The sequence below is a fragment of the Oncorhynchus masou genome, chromosome 24 (genome assembly GCF_036934945.1).
Source record: "Oncorhynchus masou masou isolate Uvic2021 chromosome 24, UVic_Omas_1.1, whole genome shotgun sequence".
Lineage (NCBI taxonomy): Eukaryota > Metazoa > Chordata > Actinopteri > Salmoniformes > Salmonidae > Oncorhynchus > Oncorhynchus masou.
In genome coordinates, this window is record NC_088235.1 from 56,726,615 (window position 1) to 56,745,852 (window position 19,238).

At 43.9% G+C, this 19,238-nt stretch overlaps 1 protein-coding gene across 17 annotated transcripts in view; it reads right to left on the minus strand.

The window, feature by feature from the left end:
- Positions 1-19,238, minus strand: part of LOC135512358 (baculoviral IAP repeat-containing protein 6-like) — a 146,985-nt gene that overhangs the window by 38,441 nt on the left and 89,306 nt on the right. For all 17 annotated transcript variants that reach the window (XM_064934336.1, XM_064934335.1, XM_064934321.1 and 14 more), the window contains one exon: positions 17,854-18,019. In XM_064934336.1, coding sequence (XP_064790408.1) covers positions 17,854-18,019 — 166 coding nt within the window. The remainder of the gene's footprint in view (positions 1-17,853; positions 18,020-19,238) is intronic.

Here is a 19,238-nt window from a genome sequence, read left to right on the forward strand (position 1 = left end):
TGACACTCACTTAGATAATACCTTTGATACAGTTTTTGCAATACAAGGTTATAACATTTAAAGGAAAGACAAATGCCAATGGTGGAGGTGTTGTTTATATTCCCAACCACATTCCTGGAAAGTTTAGAGAGGATCTCATGTTAAATAAGTAATATGGCTACAAGTTCATCTGGCTCACGTTAAGTCCATTCTTTTCGGAAGCTGCTATAGACCAAAGTGCTAAGTCAGTATCTAGATAACGTGTGAAATGTTGATAATGTGCGTGATATCAACAGAGGTATATTTTCTGGGTGACTTAAATATTGGCTGGCTTTCATCAAGCTGACCACTCAAGAAAAAGCTTCAAACTGTAACCAGTGCCTGGTTCAGGTTCTCAGTCAATCTACCAGGGTAGTTACAAACAGCACATGAATGAAATCAACGTGTATTGATCACATCTTTAATGTTGCAGAAATTAGCTTGAAAGCAGTATCCAGATCCATCGGATGTAGCGATCACAATATAGTAGCCATATCTAGGAAAACCAAAAGTTCCAAAGGCTCGGCCTAATATATTCTATAAGAGGTCATACAATAACATTTTTGTGATTCCTATGTTGTTGATGTAAAGAATATTTGTTGGTCCTTGGTGTGTAATGAGGAGCAAACAGATGCTGCACTTGACACATTTATGAAATAGCTTATTCCAGTTACTAATAAGCACACACCCATTAAGAAAATGACAAAAAAATTACATCCCCGTGGATTGATGAGGAATTTAAAAAATTGTATGGTTGAGAGGGATGAGGCAAAAGGAATGGCAAATGAGTCTGGATATACAAGCGATTGGCAAACGAATTGCAAATTGAGAAATCATGTAGCTAAACTGAATTTTAAAAAATTTAACTACACAATGAAACAAAGAAGTGACAAAGAATGACAGTAAAAAGCTTTGGAGCACCTTAAATTAAATATTGGGAGAAAAGGCAAACTCGGCTCCATCATACATTGAATCAGATGGCTCATTCATCACAAAACCAACTGATTACTTTAACTACTTTAATGAGGTTTCTAATTGGTAAGATTAGCTAACTTAGGCATGACATGCCAGCAACAAACGCTGACGCTACACATCCAAGTATATCTGACCAAATTATGAAAGACAAGCAACATCATTTCAAATTCCGTAAATTGAGTGTGGCAGAGGTGAAAAAATCATTTTGTCTATCAACAATGGACAAGCCACCAGGGTCTGACAACTTGGATGGAAAATGACTGAGGATAATAGCAGTGTGTGCTCCCAGGCTTGGAGGGAAGCAAAAGTAATTCCCGCTACCAAAGAATAGTAAAGCCCCCCTTACTGGCTCAAATAGCCAACCAATCAGCCTGTTACCAACCCTTAGTAAACTTTGGGGAAAAAAATTGTTTGACCAGATAAAATGCTTTTTTTACAGTGAACAAATTGACAGACTTTCAGCAAGATTATAGGGAAGGACATTCAACAAGCACAGCACTTGCAAAAATGACTGATGATTGGCTGAGAGAAATTGATAAAAAAAAGATTGTGGGGGCTGTCTTGTTAAGACTTCAGTGCAGCTTTTGACATTATCAATCATAGTCGGCTGCTGGAAACACTTGTGTTATGGCTTTACACCCCCTGCTATATTGTGGATAAAGAGTTACTTGTCTAACAGAACAGAGGGTGTTCTTTAATGGAAGCTTCTCCAAAATAATCCAGGTAGAATCAGGAATTCCCCAGGCAGCTGTCTAGGCCCCTGACTTTTTTCAATATTAACTAACGACATGCCACTGGGTTTGAGTAAAGCCAGTGTCTACGTATGCAGATGACTCAACACTATACATCAGCTACTTCAGGGACTGAAATGACAGCAACACGAAACAAAGAGCTGCAGTTCGTTTCAGAGTGGGTGGCAAGCGATAAGTTAGTCCTAAATATTTCTTAATCTAAAAGCATTGTACTTGGGACAAATAATTCACTAAACCTCAACTAAATATTTTAATAAATAACGTGGAAATAGAGAAAGTTGAGGTGACTACACTTCTTGGAGTAACCCTGGATTGTAAACGGTCATGGTCAAAAGATAGATACAACAGTAGCCAAGATGCGGAGAAGTCTGTCCATAATAAAGCGCTGCTCTACCTTAACAGCACAATCATCAAGGCAGGTCCTACAGGCCCTAGTTTTGTTACACCTGGACTACTGTTCAGTCGTCTGGTCAATCTCTCCTGGCTCAAAGTGGAGGAGATTGACTTCATAACTACTTGTATTTGTGAGAGGTATTGACATGTTGAATGAGCCGAGCTGTCTTTTTGAACTGCTGGAGCACAACTTGGACACCCTAAAAATACATGCCATCAGATGTCTCTTCACAGTCCCCAAGTCCAGAACAGACTATGGGAGGGGCACAGTACTACATAGATCCATGAATACATGGAACTCTATTCCACATCAAGTAACTGTTTTATGGAACAGAGGGGACTGTGAAGCAACAAACACATGCATACACACACGATTACATTCGCACTATATTGTAATGTTAAAAAAAAAATGTATAGCGGCCTTCATTTAACTGGACCCCATGAAGAGTAGCTGCTGTGGGATCCATAATAAATACAAATACACATTACACTTGCAGTATGATCCGTTTTCAAAGCAGAGCCAAATCCTATAGTTAAGTAGTGGACCTTTATGGTCATGGCTTGCTAAGACTCCAAACAGGCTTGCAACCGCGGAGCCGGCCTGAGGACCTTGTATAATTGACCCGGCTGGAAAGGGACTGGATGGGGACTTTAATAAAAATTGAGCCAAAACATTCACAAGTAAGATCGTTCGCACGACAGAAAACCAAGATAAAACAGTCTTAGTCACAAAAGTGACTGATAACCATATATTGTACTTCATTGAAACGTAAAAATAAGATGAGAGAAAGTTAAATATCAGGAGGGCAACTCAAATGAAGGAGGAGGAGCGCTGAAGGGCTAGAGTGAATCACTGCGGAGGAAACTTTGATTGGGATCATATACGTTGACATACATTTAGAAAACACAATCCTTCTGGGGAAATGGAGAGTGCACGCTCTCGTGTTTGTCAACGTCACCACAGCACCTCTACATGTTAGATTGAGGGGGTGATGGCGGACATACTGCATGCTGGTTGGGGTAAGATTTTTGCACACAACATGACATCGGGGGGTGGAACAAAAGGTTCCCATGTGGCTCAGTTGGTAGAGCATGGCACCTGCAATGCCAGGGTCCGATTCCCACGGGGGACCAGTATGGATAAAGTATGAACATGCAAGCGCTCCGGATAAGAACGTCTGCTAAATGACAAAAATAAAAAAAAAAGGTAAAGAGTTACCGTTTTGCTGCTACTGCTTCTCAGAGTAGGGACCCCTGAACAAATATTTCTACAACCCCCACTACGCCTCATCTCTTAGCCACGTCCTATTCCATTTCCCCACCCTCCTCTTCTCCAGTCTAGCTGTGCCTGACAAAGGGATAGACTGTGTGCTACGTGCATTCTGCCGCCCTGCTGCGTTGAGGAAGAGGTTGCTTCATCTCTTCTCTACTAAAAAAAAATAAACACAATTTCGTTGGCAGTAATAGCCCCGGTTGTGTGTGCTCAACCAGCCGCCGAGGAAGAGACTGTGGGAAGCTTGAGCGTTCTCCCCTCCCTCCTGCCACAAGGACCCGGCCTCTCTCTCTTTCCGCTTGGTTATGCAATGCACGTCTCTCCCACGGCTTGCACAGGGGACCCGCCACAACACAGCCGCCACCAGCTGCAGGTGCAGACCAACATAGCAACAGCTACGCAGCAGCACTCAGGCTTTCCAGCTCTCTGGGATTTTACTGTTGTACTTGGCTCTTTGGAATACGACTTGCTGAGCGGTGGGCTGTCTGTAGTAGCCTGCCGCAAGCGCTAGCGTCTCCAGAGTAACCATGCGCGACTGGGCCTCCGGGTTTCAGCGGCAGGAGATAGAGAGACGCCTCTGAAAGGCACTAATTGCTCTGCTCCCGAAGGTGGGAAGCAAGAAAGGAGGAGAGAAGAGGGGGCGTGTACATTTGTCACAGAGTCTGTGGCGCTCGCTCTTTGAGCTGCTAAGAGGGTCAAAAAGACAAGAAGAGCTGAGGAGGAGGAAGAGGGGGGCTGTGGTGGAATTTGGAATTGGAAAGAGAGGGGCGGGAGGATGGGAATCATAGTGGGGAGGGAGGGGGAGCGTATGGGGAGAGGGTTTCTCCAAGCCCCCTAGTGCTTCAGCTGTGGTGGAGGAGACCTGAGGAATAAAACAACAAAAGCAAAAAACGGAGACTATAGCGCAACCAACACCAAGGCAGCATTTAACCCAGGGGGTGGCGCAGACGACTGGAGAATTCATACGGCAAGAAGGGGGTGATTTTTCACAGAGAGCTGTGTCTGCGCAGAGCCACGCACCAAGGTGCAGTTGGGAGCCAGGATCTCCTTTTCCTTTTCATTCCTTCTCTCCGACGCTGGGAGCGAGGGTACGCAGCCAGCCTCCCCCGCTTCCCAGTAATGCAGGCTCCCGTGTGTGGCCATGCTTCCCCGCTCAGGACCCAAAAGCATGCTGGATGTCACCCCACTCTTCACGCCGTAGGGTAAGAAACCTTTTTCACCCCTCTTTCTTCAGCTCACCTCCGCCTTTCTATTCTGTCTCTCTTCGGATGGATGGTAGGAACTGCCTGTTTGAGATTCAGGGAGGGGGGCAGCTGTTTCCGCGGGCTGCTTATTGTTGACGGTGTTGTGGCTGTAGCTTTGCGCCGCATGCCTCTCAGCCCTGGCTGGATGTGGCAGTGTCACTGACTGTTTACCTCCCTGTAGATTTCCCTGGGAGGTCTGACACCAGCTAGACCACCGGCGCCATAGGGATACTTACACGGAGTGGTGGGCAGAAAATCATTAACTACCTTTGGGGGGAAAAAAGGGAGGGAGGGTGGGTGTTAGGGGCTCTAAATGGGAGCATTAAATTATGCTCGTTTTGACATGTCCAATGTCATTGAACATTTGCGGGGCGTTTAACTTTTGTGTTGCGGCTAGACATTAAGGGATGTTGAATACAAGGGATTCTATTGTGGTGGGCACAACCGCTATGGCAATGAATAAACAGAGCATAGGAATTGTTTCGTTCGATCACCATTGATTTCTTCTTGAGGATTCTGTTGGCTAGGCTAGTCGAGGGCTGTTTGGTTCAGTTTTCCCCAGGGCACCGTATAAAGCACATGTAGAAGAGGACGAGTGGGGAGGAGAGTTGGATGCATCGTAGCAGTGCAGCCTTAAAAGAAACAACGACATTCATTCCCATTGTCTTGTGTTCTCTTGATTGTGGGCTTGCGTTGTTTCTTTTCTCTAATGTTTGTGTGTCTGTATGTGCCTATGTCACATGGACTGCCTCCATCCCCCTCTCTCCCTCTGCAGATAAGTGCCAGCAGCACCCCTGCCAGGTTGAGCGAGCATTATGGCCATGGGTCCCACGGTCATAACTATTGAGGAGGTGCGGGCGCTGGAGAGCAAGGAGGAGCAGGAGGAGTCCATTTTGGCCTTGCTGGGCATCGTTGGCACCTTCCTCAACCTCTTTGTCATCGTCTTTGTTTACATATACACAGTCGTGTGACTTAAGCCAGAGTGATCCTCCAAAACAACAAGGCACAAACCAAGATTCCTTTTAACCCTAAATCAACATATACTGGATTTGAAATCCAGAGCTCCTCCTCCCCTTAACTTTATACCAGTTAAAAACAAGATGAGCAGTTTCCCAACACAGAGAGTGAGGGTGGACAGTTATGTGGCGGAGACGTCTCACAGCCACAAACCAGGGAGATAACAGTGAGCTGGTGGCTACATCAGGACCATAGCTGTGCTGGATCTGGATCCAGGATGGGCAGACAGACACGGGCCCAGCCCCAGCCAGGGTTCACTTTACCAGGCTACAGGCCAGCACAGCCTGGAGTGGAACATCACCTTGGACTCATTGACGTGATGAGGGAAACAGTGTTACTGACAAATCTCCTTTGTCAAATGGATTATAAAAACGGAATAAGGGACACTGATGTCACTGGCCTGGATGGTTCAAGGAGCATGGCGTGGAGGAGGCAGTGTATGCAAAGAACACTGGGAAGCCATTACAGATTAACTGTACCTCACCATATCCCATTGGTATTCTTCCGGGTACAGCATTTTAAACTGCTTGGTGGGATGTCACAGCGCACGTTACCCCGGCAATGTGGCTCTGGAGGAGCTTTAATGTAATGTGCTGCTTGCCGTCAGATAGGCCACACACGCGCTCACACACACACACACACCCCAAAACCAAAGGGTTAGTCACCGCTTCTCATGATTTGACAGATCACAACAGAGTGATCTCTATTGTCTGTATCTCGCTCCCGGCCAGAACTGATCTGCGAGGAGGGCAGGAGTGGCAATGACTAGGAAACATTTCTATTCCAATTGACCACCTGGGACTTCAGAACCAAACTGGAGATCAGCAATAAAAAGGGAAGTGGAGAGAAAGACCGATAGGAGAGCCTGCGGTGGCGATGAAATCATCCGCAGGGGTGGAAAGGACCTTGTGGGCGCCATAAAGAAAAGCTCCATTCTGCATTTACTAAAACATAAGGCCTGACTTACACTGTCTCTTTCTGCATATTTTTCCACGTTCTGTTCGGTTATTGGGGGGTGGGATGGGGGTGGGGGGACTGACGTATTTGTTCATGTTGATTTCAGGGTAGTGTCAGTAATCCTGTTTCTGTATAAAAAATGTAAAGCTTTTATAAATATATGGATAAACTCTAGATGTGCTGTGCTATAGGGAAAATGTAAACAATAAAGTTAGAATGTATGAATTGGATTAGCCTCAAGCCTAATCTATGATGGGTTCTGTGTGAGAATGTATGCATGAGTAAATGCCTGTCTGAGTATGTGAGACCGAACGCATAGATACCAGTAAGGATACGAGATATACGGTGAAGATGGGTGCGTAACAGGAAGTTACGCATGGGGTCTGTATTTTCACCTCTATTCACATGCTTATAGCATGCCTACAACATGTTCCATTAGTTAGATTCCCTCCTACTCAGATTAATATTAGGATTCAGAGAGTCTTCAGCTTTCACAGCTCGGTTTCAGATGTGTCGACTGCTACTGCAATCGGAAACGCACATCAGGAACATCAGGAAATCGTGTCAGTTGCACCTACCTCACCTACGCTGTGTATGTGCACATTGTGTGTAAATCAATGGGGTCAAGGACACGCAAGATGAAGTAACTAGCAAGTACAACCTGGGTAACTACACAAGTGAACAATGCACACTGTTAGGACACAGCACGTGCTACAAAACCAAAAAGGGTTACTGTAAATCAGACCAGGTGCTATTAAATGACATCACGTGCTCGCAGAGGAAAACGACAAGAAACACAGCAGCCCAATGAACCTCGGAGCAAAGCACCACTATTGACTCCATCCGCTCCCACCCCTACTTCCATGTGCCTGTTCCTGAAGCTAGAGTAAGGCTGGGACTGCCTAGGAAACGAGTTTGGCTTAATCCTCATGTGCACAGCATTTCTTCCACAGTGCTCCAGTAATGTCAGAAAGGACAACATGCTTTCAAGGAAAGGCTCTTACGAAGGCAATGCCCTTACCATGATGAGTACTCTTACCACGGGGAGGCCTGCCTGCGATCCATACTTACCGCTGACCTTACCATGATGAGTACTCTTACCACGGGGAGGCCTGCCTGCGATCCATACTTACCGCTGCCCTTACCACTAACCCAATAGGCATAGACACCCATATCTACTTCAAAACAGCCAAACAGAGAAAATTCCACAGTAGAATAGGCGGCCAGCCGGGGGTAGACTGTCATATGCAAATAGGGGGAGGGGAAGCGTTAATGAATCTGGGGTGGTGAGTCGTTTAGCATTTGCCTTGTGGATCCAAATCCAATAGGAACATGTCCAGCAGTAGGGACGAACATGTCCAGCAGTAGGGACGAGCACTGTAGAAATGTAGTCTAGGTGCTGAGAACTGGAGCAGTATAGGGCAGTCACGATCCCCACAAGGGCCTGTCCATGAGATTATGGGGTCTGGGCCATGAATAACCCGTCCAGCGCCCTCTCTGGAAGCCTCCCTTGTTTAGATGACCCACTACATCAATGTACAGGCCCATTAAACATGGATGGCTTATAAATCACATCTGCTTTTGAAAAGGGTGGAATCGGAACAAAGACAAGAGGGAAGAGTGGAGAAGATGCTAATGCTGTGGAGCTAAGCCATCTCCGCCCATGGTTTCTGCGCGTAGATAGAAGCACTTGGCCCAAATGCAGTATCCCTCACCAATGCACCACACAGAGAACGCTTCACAAAAGCGTGGACTAGATGCTTGTCCTGTCTAACAAGCTGTTCCTAACATGCTCACGGCGGAACGGTGAGGTGCGGGGGGGGAGGAGGTTCACGTGTGAGGACGGTTGGGTAAAAGGGGAGTGAGTGAGGGGAGAAATAAATGTCATTTTCAATTAAAATAGATTAGTTTCGCAGTGACATTAAAAGGCATTACCTCTCACTAATGGTCTAACTTCCTGTGATGGAGTGGAATGGCGCGGTGGTGTAACGCGTCCCAAAAGGATTGCCAAGACACCGATGACTAATGTGGAATAATACGCAAGCGGCGCAGCCAAGTTGGAAGATTAGCAGGAGGAATGAGTATGGCCTGAGGCAGATAGACTGAGGGGAGAGGGAGGATGGGAAGAGGGGTAGGCAGGGGCCACACTAAGCAATGGGACACAAAAGCCCCCCCGTGTCTCTTAGGAGAGCATGGGAAGGCTGGGCTAAGAAATTCATCACAGCACGGCGGCTATTAGGCAGCACACTGAGGATGAAGAGCATGAATGGAGACAGAGGAGTGTGGTGCTGTAGCCTTAATGATGCTTTTAATGTCATCTAGTGTGTTATCCCTTAATAAAGCTAGTAGCCAGGTTTTTAAATGTATCGACACTGGATGAATGGTGCAGGATATGAGAATGGGTTTGGACTGGAGTAGCCCATCTTAATAGATTTCAAAAGACAGATTGATGAGTTTGGTGTCATTCCTGAAGCAAAGGTACCGACACTTTTCCGAAACACCACACAATCCAAGCTGCAAGGACCTAGGCCTACAGAAAAAAATGTCGCCAAATCATTAAAAGAATATATAACTGTTTATAGAAGTAGGGCTGGAATTTTGGAAGACGGTAAGTGGCCAGCCAAATGACCGTGGCCACCGTAATAGGCGGCAGGGTAGCCTAGTGGTTAGAGCGTTGGACTAGTAACCGAAAGGTTGAAAGTTCAAACCCCCGAGCTGACAAGGTACAAATCTGTTGTTCTGCCCCTGAACAGGCAGTTAACCCACTGTTCCTAGGCCGTCATTGAAAATAAGAATTTGTTCTTAACTGACTTGCCTAGTAAAATAAAAAAATATTTTTTTTTAAATAACCATTCAAAATAGCAAAAATAAACTCAATTATTTATTGAATTGTATTTATTTTGACACTTTCTCCTCCTGACTGCAGGTGCTGCCATAGAAATATAATGAATAAAATGGGCATCCCCATTCAAGTCAATGATGGCATAATGGGTGGACTGGCAGCCATTGCTATTGTGACCATAGGAGCAAAGCAGTAAGTAAAATGTTGAAATACACTACAAGTATGTGGACACCCCTTCAAATTAGTCGATTCGGCTATATCAGCCACAGCCGTTGCTGACAGGTGTATAAAATCAAGCACACAACCCATGCAATTTCCATACGGAAACATTGGCAGTAGACTGGCCTTACTGAAGAGCTCAATGACTTTCAACGTGGCACCGTCATAGGATTCCACCTTTCCAACAAGTCGGTCTGTCAAGTTTCTGCCCTGCAAGAGCTGCCACGGTCGACTGGAAGTGCTGTCATTGTGAAGTGGAAACGTCGAGGAGCAACAACGGCTCAGCCGCGAAGTGGTAGGCCACACAAGCTCACAAAATGGGATCGCCAAGTGCTGAAGCTCGTTAAAATCACTTCCAAGTCCAAAACTTCCTCAAAGCAACATCAGCACAATAGCTGTTCGTTGGGAGCTTTATGAAATGGGTTTCCATGGCTGAGCAGCCATGCGCATTGCCAAGCGTCAGCTGGAGTGGAGTAAAGCTCACCACCATTGGATTATGGAGCAGTGGAAATGCGTTCTCAGGAGTGATGAATCACGCTTAACCATCTGGCAGTCCGGCAAACTAATCTGTGTTTTCCGGATTCCAAGAGAAAGCTACCTGCCCGGCTGTAAAGTTTGGTGGAGGAGGAATAATGGTCTGGGGCTGTTTTTCATGGTTTGGTCTAGGCCCCTTAGTTCCAGCGAAGGGAAATTAACACTACAGCATTCAAAGACATTCTAGACAAGTCTGTGCTTCCAACTTTGTGGCAACAGTTTGTAAAAGGCCTTTTCCTGTTTCAGCATGACAATGCCCCTGTGCACAAAGCGAGGTCCATACAGAAATGGTTTGTCGAGATCGGTGTGTAAGAACTTGACTGGCCTGCACAGAGCCCTGACCTCAACCCCACCGGGCACCTTTGGGATGAATTGGAATGCTGACTGAGTCAGGCCCGACCTCACTAATGCTCGTGGCTGAATGGAACCAAGTTCCCACAGCAATGTTCCAACATCTAGTGGAAAGACTTCCCAGAAGAGTGGAGGCAGTTATAGCAGCAAAGGGGGACCAACTCCATATTAATGCCCATTATTTTGGAATGGGATGTTTGAGCAAGTGTCCACATGTAGTGTATGTGCTGTGATTTGTTGATTCAACTCAATATATTGCATGAGCCACAAACATTAGCATCTTTTGAATTAACATTCAACATTACCATCAGAAGACTTAAATGTAATGTAATGAATACCAGGCAGCCATACTCCCAGACGGTATTTATATAGAATGCCGCAGCCCGCCCGCCTTGGGGGAAAACAACCCATGGTTACTCCATTGGCTCACTGCAAAAACAACCCTTTTCAAACACATTTTCTTGTTGAAAGCTTGTTTTAGTCAAAGGTACAACATATCTAAAGATTACTTTTCAACATCAACTGCTCCTGAGCATTCTCACTACTTGTAAAAAAAAAAAAAAAAAAAATGTAACGTAGGGCTTCCCACATGCCCCTTGTCATGACGGAGCTAGCAGCTAATGACTGGAATATTAAGCTAGCAAAGACCAACAAACAAAACTGACTTTACAGCTACAAGTAGTGAGTGGAGTTACAAACGGACTATCCTAAACAAGTTCAATATCTTACCTGTGAGGAAATGTTTTCCACACACATAGCTACGTGTAGCCTACTTGGACACCTGGTCCAACAATTTCCCACGCCGAATAACCTGAAGCCACAGGGCTCTAATTCCCTACATAGGAGAACTGTGAACTATAAAATCAGGATTTTTGATCTGGTTACACATACATTAAACACAGCAGTTGGCGCTTTTACAAATGGGGGCCAATGGAAAATAATGTTTCCCCCCCAATTTGTGGTCGAGGGGAATTCCGTCTCACGACAGAGTATTACAAGTGTACCCATGAGTTTACCAGTCAAATCACCAGGTTCCAAGCCCATTCTATTCATTATATTTCTATATGTGCTGCTGCATTGCGGGGGCTTTGCCTTGGCAACCACAGACTATTTTGCTTGTTTCAGCAAGTTACGGACTCAAACGCACGGATGCCCGACCATCCCATCTTCAGCCAGCGGTTTGTTCCACACCAAAAGGTTTAAACAGTTATGAAGTTTTCATTTTCATGACCATCTTCATCCATAACCATCTGCTACACCGTTATAAGGCAATTGTGCTAGCTCTTTCTACGAGCATCATGTAAAAAAAAAATGTAATGCCAGTGAAGGTAAATGGTAGACAAAATGGAAAGTGAAAGCAGTACATTAAGTAGAAATGAGATGGAGATTTCAATCCCTCCTTCCAGCAGCATATGACAGTTGATCATTAGTGGCACACTCCTACTGAATATCAAGTCTGCCTCTGTCACCACACCCACAGTTATCAACCTCCCAGGGCTGCCTGCCCCCTGCCTTGCACTTAATGCTTTTTGGAAGGAACACCCCCTCCCTCCACTCCTTGCACGTTATATAAAAAATTATAATATTTTTTTTATTTTTTAAAGACGTCAGGAGTGCTTAGGTCTCTTTTCATTTTTATATTACCAGCAACCTCTTGACATTGATTGACAGCTCATGGCTCTGAGGGCTGGCGCCGATACAACAGAGTGAGAGGAGCCCTTGGCTTCCATCAGCGCACACACTGAACCGACTTACACTGACCATACTGCACAGTAGATTCATCACCAAAAACACCATTTGTTATTAAATTGGGTGATAAAACATGTCAATTGAAATATTAGTCCATTTTAAAAGGCAAATGTTTAATCACAACAATGACATAGGAGAAAGGCCAGCGACAATGAAGAGGCAGTAAACATTGTGATTTAATAGCAAACGGCCCCGGCTGCATGTTTGCACACACCACGCTTGAGCGTGTCTGAGGCATTTAAAAGATAATGAGGACCAATTACAATACTCATCTCTTTATCTGCTGTTATTTAATTATGAGACCAGGGGCGCATTAATGCACACCACAACACACATACAGGAACAGACACACACACGGACAACATCGGACAAAGAGGCAGTTGCGGTTACATACACAAAGCTATTAGCTACCTCCACCTGATATGCAACTATTATTGAATTACGTTAGAAAGCAAATCCTTCTGAATGGAGGCTCCGTTGATACAGGCCTACCTGCCCATTTCAGCTCAGAACAAACGGATTGAGAAGCATAAAATCATTTTAGGGCGAGTCTATGCAACTTGTCGAAATCAAACATGACAATAATCTGTCCATAGTCAGGGAAGTGATGTCTCCTGCTTAGGGTTCATTATAAGCAAAGTATTTGTAGAGAGAACGCAATGAAAAGGTTTTTTCAAGGTGATTTTATTTCCTTGGTAGTGTGCCAACTTGCCATTTTATTCCTGGCAATGGCTAAAGGTCTGTGAGCAACTGTTCTGTTAATATTCATAAATGACTGGACAAAAACATAAGCGAAGCATAAAATCCCCACAAAATGTGGATAGATCACCACAGATTCTCCTATCCCCACAGATTGTGGATGGATTCTACTATACCCACTAGTGCTTCACAGTATACTCAAACTTCTGTACTTGAACATGAAAAACATTACGGTACTAGAAGTTATTACTTTCGGTAATTCTGTCAAATGTGTCTCATGGATCAACTGTCAGCCAATGTCCTCAGAGCGTGAAAGCACTGTGCCTGCTCCACTTTACCTGCACTGGGAGACTGGGCTGCATCATGTTAGCTCCCCACTCATGCTGCACAGAAGTTAGCACACTTGAATAATGTGACACGGCACGAAGAAAAGTAACTGTACGCAAAACAACGCCCATACAGGCAAGAAAACTTTACAATGCAAGAAGATACCGGTAGCTTCAGTGACGTAGCGCAGTGACGTAGCGCAGTTTCGCAGCGCAACCCCGCAACGTGGTAGACATTTTGTTCCCTCATGGGGCTGGGGTAATATTTTGCTGTTTAAGAGCAAAGTATCAGCATTCAGACGTGTGAAAGAACCTAATAATAAAAAAATGCAACTGGATTTATTTCAACTCCGTCAGACAAAATAAAAGGAATTTCATCTTTACAATTATTGTCCAACAAGTGTTTGTTTAAAGGCCACCATCCCAACATCAACATGCGAAAAGTTTCTATGTCTTGTAGTAATATATATATATATATATATATATATATATATATATATATATATATATATATATATATATATATATATATAAATATATATATATATGTGTGTGTGTGTGTGTGTGTGTGTGTGTGTGTGTGTGTGTGTGTGTGTGTGTGTGTGTGTTTTCAATGACATCACCGGTGTGCATCGTGTGATTATAACCAATTTTGATTAGGTATTCCCTGCTAATTGATTGATGCCACTGTAAATACTAATATTCCCCTCTTTTTCACTACAAAACAAACACGCATGTTGAAATTGGGGTGGTGCTGGAAATGAATATGAAGTAGCCTTTTTTAAATTTCGCTTCCAAACATCAGATTTTGCTTTATAACACTATTACATGCTCCAGGGCTAATTTTGTTAGTATTTTTGGCATGTTTTTCTAGATTTAGAACATAAAACAATTATAGAGCAAACATCCTCACTTCCTTCTAGCACGCAAATACTTTAAGTATAGGTGGCAGAACAGTGATTAAAATGTTTTCAGAATATTGACAAAGTACTTCAGTGACGGAGTTGATAAATCCTCAAAATTGACATTTCTGCCTCTAAAAATAAAAAGTTAAATTCAAACATCAGTAAAATGATTCATTTGAAAATCCCCAATAAACACTATTCTATCAGATGACAAACAAAATCTGAGTTGATATTTTACAGAGTTGACAAAAAAAGGCATTTTTCTTCATTAAAGTAGTATATACAGAAGCAATTTTGCTTTTCTTCAGATGCTTTATGACTCAAATCTAATTAAAATGTTCTATCAGGCAGAGGGAGTTGACACTTTAGGGATGTGACCATGATGCCAATATTGTTGTTTGAATCTATCAAAAGTAGAACTTTAGAGACCATGAGTGGTCTTATTAAACTACATTGTAATAAGGACATGAATAAGGGGTCCTAACGGTTAGGGTTAGTTCACCAAATCTCCAGACACATCTTTCAGGAATCACAGTTATTTAAAGTCAGAGGATTATTGCAAGAAACCACATAAGAATTAAATATTGATACATATTATTCTTGCCTCGTGAACGACGTCATTACTGGTTAAAGAGACCGAGCACACACTTATAAAATAAGCTACTTCTATGCAAATGTTGTTGACCAGTATAAGAAAATAAGTCCCAAATGGAAGGGAAACAAATTTTCATGTGGATACAGATGACATCCGCCAAAACAAGCTCAATAACGCAATGCATGCACACACTTACTGAATATGCATTCATGTGAACAGGCCTAGGCTACATCTTCATTTATACATCGAGAACCATTTAAATAAATGATTGTTTTTTTAACAATAACATAATGGCAAAGTCAAATTGATTGTATGATTGATTCATTAGTGTATACATGGCTGCCTCTGAAAAATGTTGACGTAAAAAACATTCAAGGTAATGATATTGAACTCACTATTCCCGACGACTGAACAGAGCAGGAGCCAAGTTTGTCTGGATCATTCTGTAACTTTGGTTTATGCAAGGCTCATATGAAAACAATCCAGAGTCACAGCTGAAGAGACAGTAAACCTAGTCAGAGCAATGGACTGACCCATCATTTAACTCTGTGTTCAGTTAGCTCTGGGTCAGCCCTCACCACCAGGGACGAGGGATTACCTTTGAGGATTACCATCATATCCTGCTTTCACAGAAAACCTTTTCAGACCCTGATCACATCAGAGTACAGACTCCGCACATAAAGCACTGTAGAATGACGATGGTACATGCTCAGAATAAGAATTACCTTCACTAAACTTTTCTACCACAATACTCGAGGGACAAAAGGTTCTAAGAGTTGCTCGGTGCGGGGAACTAATTATTTCTAACAAAAACGTCTGTTGCATATTAAAATAATATATAACACAGCATAGAGAATGAGATCGTGTAGGGCGGTGGACACTTCCTATCTATCGTCAGAAGATAAAATGTCATCCAATTTTCCTCATAATAATTACTACCAGACGAAGTCACAAGTAACAAATTAGACTAAATCTATTCGTTCTCGCGCATGAAAAAAACTGAATCATAAGTGGGTGGGTATCTTGAAAGCTTGGATTAATATCATTTAAATTGTTTATTGAACTTTATTGGAGAGCGTCAACCCCCACAGAAGCAATAGCCATGTTAGAGGAAGATCCTGCATCTGTGTGTGGTCTCATCAAGCGAATGATCCCCACACACCACCAGGTTGCCTAGCTGCAGAAAAGACAGTCTTCCAGATGAAAGACCTCATCTAAGGACATCACAATGATGAAGAAAAAAAGGTTCTCCTACTAATAGTTTGCCTCCTTTAGAAACGTCATTCTATTTCCAACACAATATAATGCACTTCTGACTAATTCTTCATCAATGCATTGAGTAGAATAGGAATCAGAACATCGAAAACAATTGTGAGGAAACGTGCAACACATAAATAGCCTACTACCCTTAGCGTAACATTTGAAAACATCTACAACTATGCGGTCTTATATTCCAGTGGTTCCCAAACTGTGGAGCAACCCCAAAGGTAAGAAGATAAATTACATTGCACTGGCACACAAACCCAACACACCTCACCCGAGGAGGACATAACTACAATCACATGTTGTTGGAGACGAGGAGAAGCCATAGATCATGAGAAACACACAATGTAAAAAGGGTATCATCTTTCATCACCACCAGTGCTGATACACTAAATCGCCAAAAGTATGTGGACACCTGCTCGTCGAACATCTCATTCCAAAATAATGGGCATTAATATGGAGTTGGTCCTCCTTTGCTGATATAACAGCCTCCACTCGCCTGGCAAGGCGTTCCACTACATGTTGGAACATTGCTGCGGGGACTTGATTCCATTCAGCCACAAGAGCATTTGTGAGGTCGGCCACTGATGTTGGGCTATTAGGCCTGGCTCGCAGTCAGCGTTCCAATTCATCCCAAAGGTGTCGGATGGGGTTGAGGTCAGGGCTCTGCGTAGGCCAGTCAAGTTCTTCCACATCAATCTCGTCAAACCATTTCTATATGGACCCCACTATGCACAGGGGCATTGTCATTATGAAAAAGGAAAGGGCCTTTTACAAACTGTTGCCACAAGGGAAATCTTAACGATACAGCATACAATGGCATTCGATTCTGTGCTTCCAACTTCGTGGCAACAGTTTGTAAAAGGAACTGTTGCCAAAGTTGGAAGCACAGAATCGAATGTCATTGTATGCTGTATCGTTAAGATTTCCCTTCACTGGAACTAAGGGGCCTAGACCGAACCATGAAAAACAGCCACAGACCATTATTCCTCCTCCACCAAACTCTACAGTTGGCACTAAGCATTAGGAGTTCTCCTGGCATCCGCCTAACCCAGATTTGCCCGTTGTACTGCCAGATGGTGAAGCGTGATTCATCCCTCCAGAGAACGAGTTTCCACTGCTACAGAGCCCAACGGTGGCGAGCTTTACACCACTGCAGCCGAAGCTTGACATTGCGCATGGTGAACAGTTATTGTGCTGATGTTTCTTCCAGAGGCAGTATTGGAACTCGGTAGTGAGTGTTGCAACAATGGACAGACGATTCTTACACGCTTCAGCACTCTGCGGTCCCACTCTGTGAGCTTGTGTGGCCTAACATTTAGTGGCTGAGCCGTTTCCACTTCACGTTAACAGCACTTAGTTGGCTGGGCAGCTCGAGCAAGGCAGAAATTTGACTGACTTGTTGGAAGTTGGCATCTTATGACTGTGCCACATTGAGTCACTGAGCTCTTCAGTACAGGCCATTCTACTGCCAATGTGTCTATGGAGATTGCATGGGTAGTTTGCTCATTTTCCTATACCTGTCAGCAACGTGTGTGGCTTGAATAGCCTAACGCACTTATTTGAAGGGGTGTCCACATACTTGTTGCCATGTAGTGTACGTTCAACCTATCAAATTAATTGTTGTGAGATTTGCCATCGACTTTCCCGTTTCATTAAAGGCAAAGCCATCCTAAACGGGAGTTATCATAACCTACATGGAAACTTTCAACACAAAGTCTAAAGAAGAGTGTTCATTCACCAGAATCGTTGCGTAGGTAGGAGGACATGGCTGGAATGAGGCAGGACTGGCTGAGCAGCTCCTGCAGTACTGTGGGCAGGGCGTTGCTGTTGTGGCCCCTGCTCTCCCCCGTAGGGGACTCTCCGTGGCTCACACAGCCTGCTGGGTTGATGTAGCTGGCCAGCACCTGACAGACGGGACAAGTGGCACAAACATATACTTTTAGCAACACGTGTAGGCCTTAAGGTTGTTTTACAGTTGGTCTAACGATATGTCATGAACATTCTATTGGTCGGCCAACATCAAACTTGTAGTTACGGAAATATAAACAATAAGCCTCTGCATGATTTCAGCCCGGTGCTCCAAATAGCATACTTGCGCTATTTTAACACCAATAAACCCATCCTTTTAAAAATGTATTTAGTAAATGTCAGCCGAGCAAGAAAGGCAACTAAAAGCAACTTTCTAAACAATGTTTTGGTTAGTTGCTAGCTTGTTAACTAGCTGGGTAGCCAGTACAAATAATGACCAGAGTATAGCTGACCACATCTTAACTTTAACAATGACTAAAAAAGTAGCTATAGGAAAATAAACCCACAACATTATTTACAAGGTAATGATGGCGAGCTTACAGAAAATAGCTTAAGGTTGTGAGTGTTTAGAAATAAAAGTAGGCCATTTTATCATCATCTGAGAATTGTATAATTTGTCCAAATTAGATTTGCTTTTGTTGCTGCAGCAGCCCAGTAACCACGACAACGGACGATGCAACAGTCCCAGAGGCATTCACTTTTTTTCCATGTCTGTGCGACACAAGGAAACTGGCAGCCTGAGCGACGGTCTACAGACATTCCACCAGAGTATAAATTATGTTTTCACCGGTGACACTTGTCGCATTCTAATTGTCTACAGACTTGTCGTTATACCGATTTTAAACCTTCTACCCTGAGGTAACTAGACAAGAAGTACTTCTGTAAAGTATGTAAGAGCATAGGGCTCCCGAGTGGTGCAGCAGTCTTAGGCACTGCATCTCAGTGCTTGAGACGTCACCACAGACATCCTGGTTCGATTCCAGGCTGTATCACAACCTTGATTGGGAGTAACATAAGGCGGCGCACTTTTGATTGGGCCGTGATTGGGAGTAACATAGGGCGGCGCACTTTTGGCTCAGCGTCGGCCGGGATTGGCGGGTGTATGCAGTCATTGTATATAAGAATTTGTTCTTAACTGACTTGTTAGCCAGTTAACACTTTTATACCATTGGGGAAAACCCCCAGGTGCACGTTTCGGTCCATGCCCTAGCACTCCACAGCAGATTCAAATAACCAACTCATCAAGCTTTGATTATTTGAATCAGCTGTGTAGTGCTAGCAGGGGGTGGGGGACGGGCAGAGTTTGGGAAACCC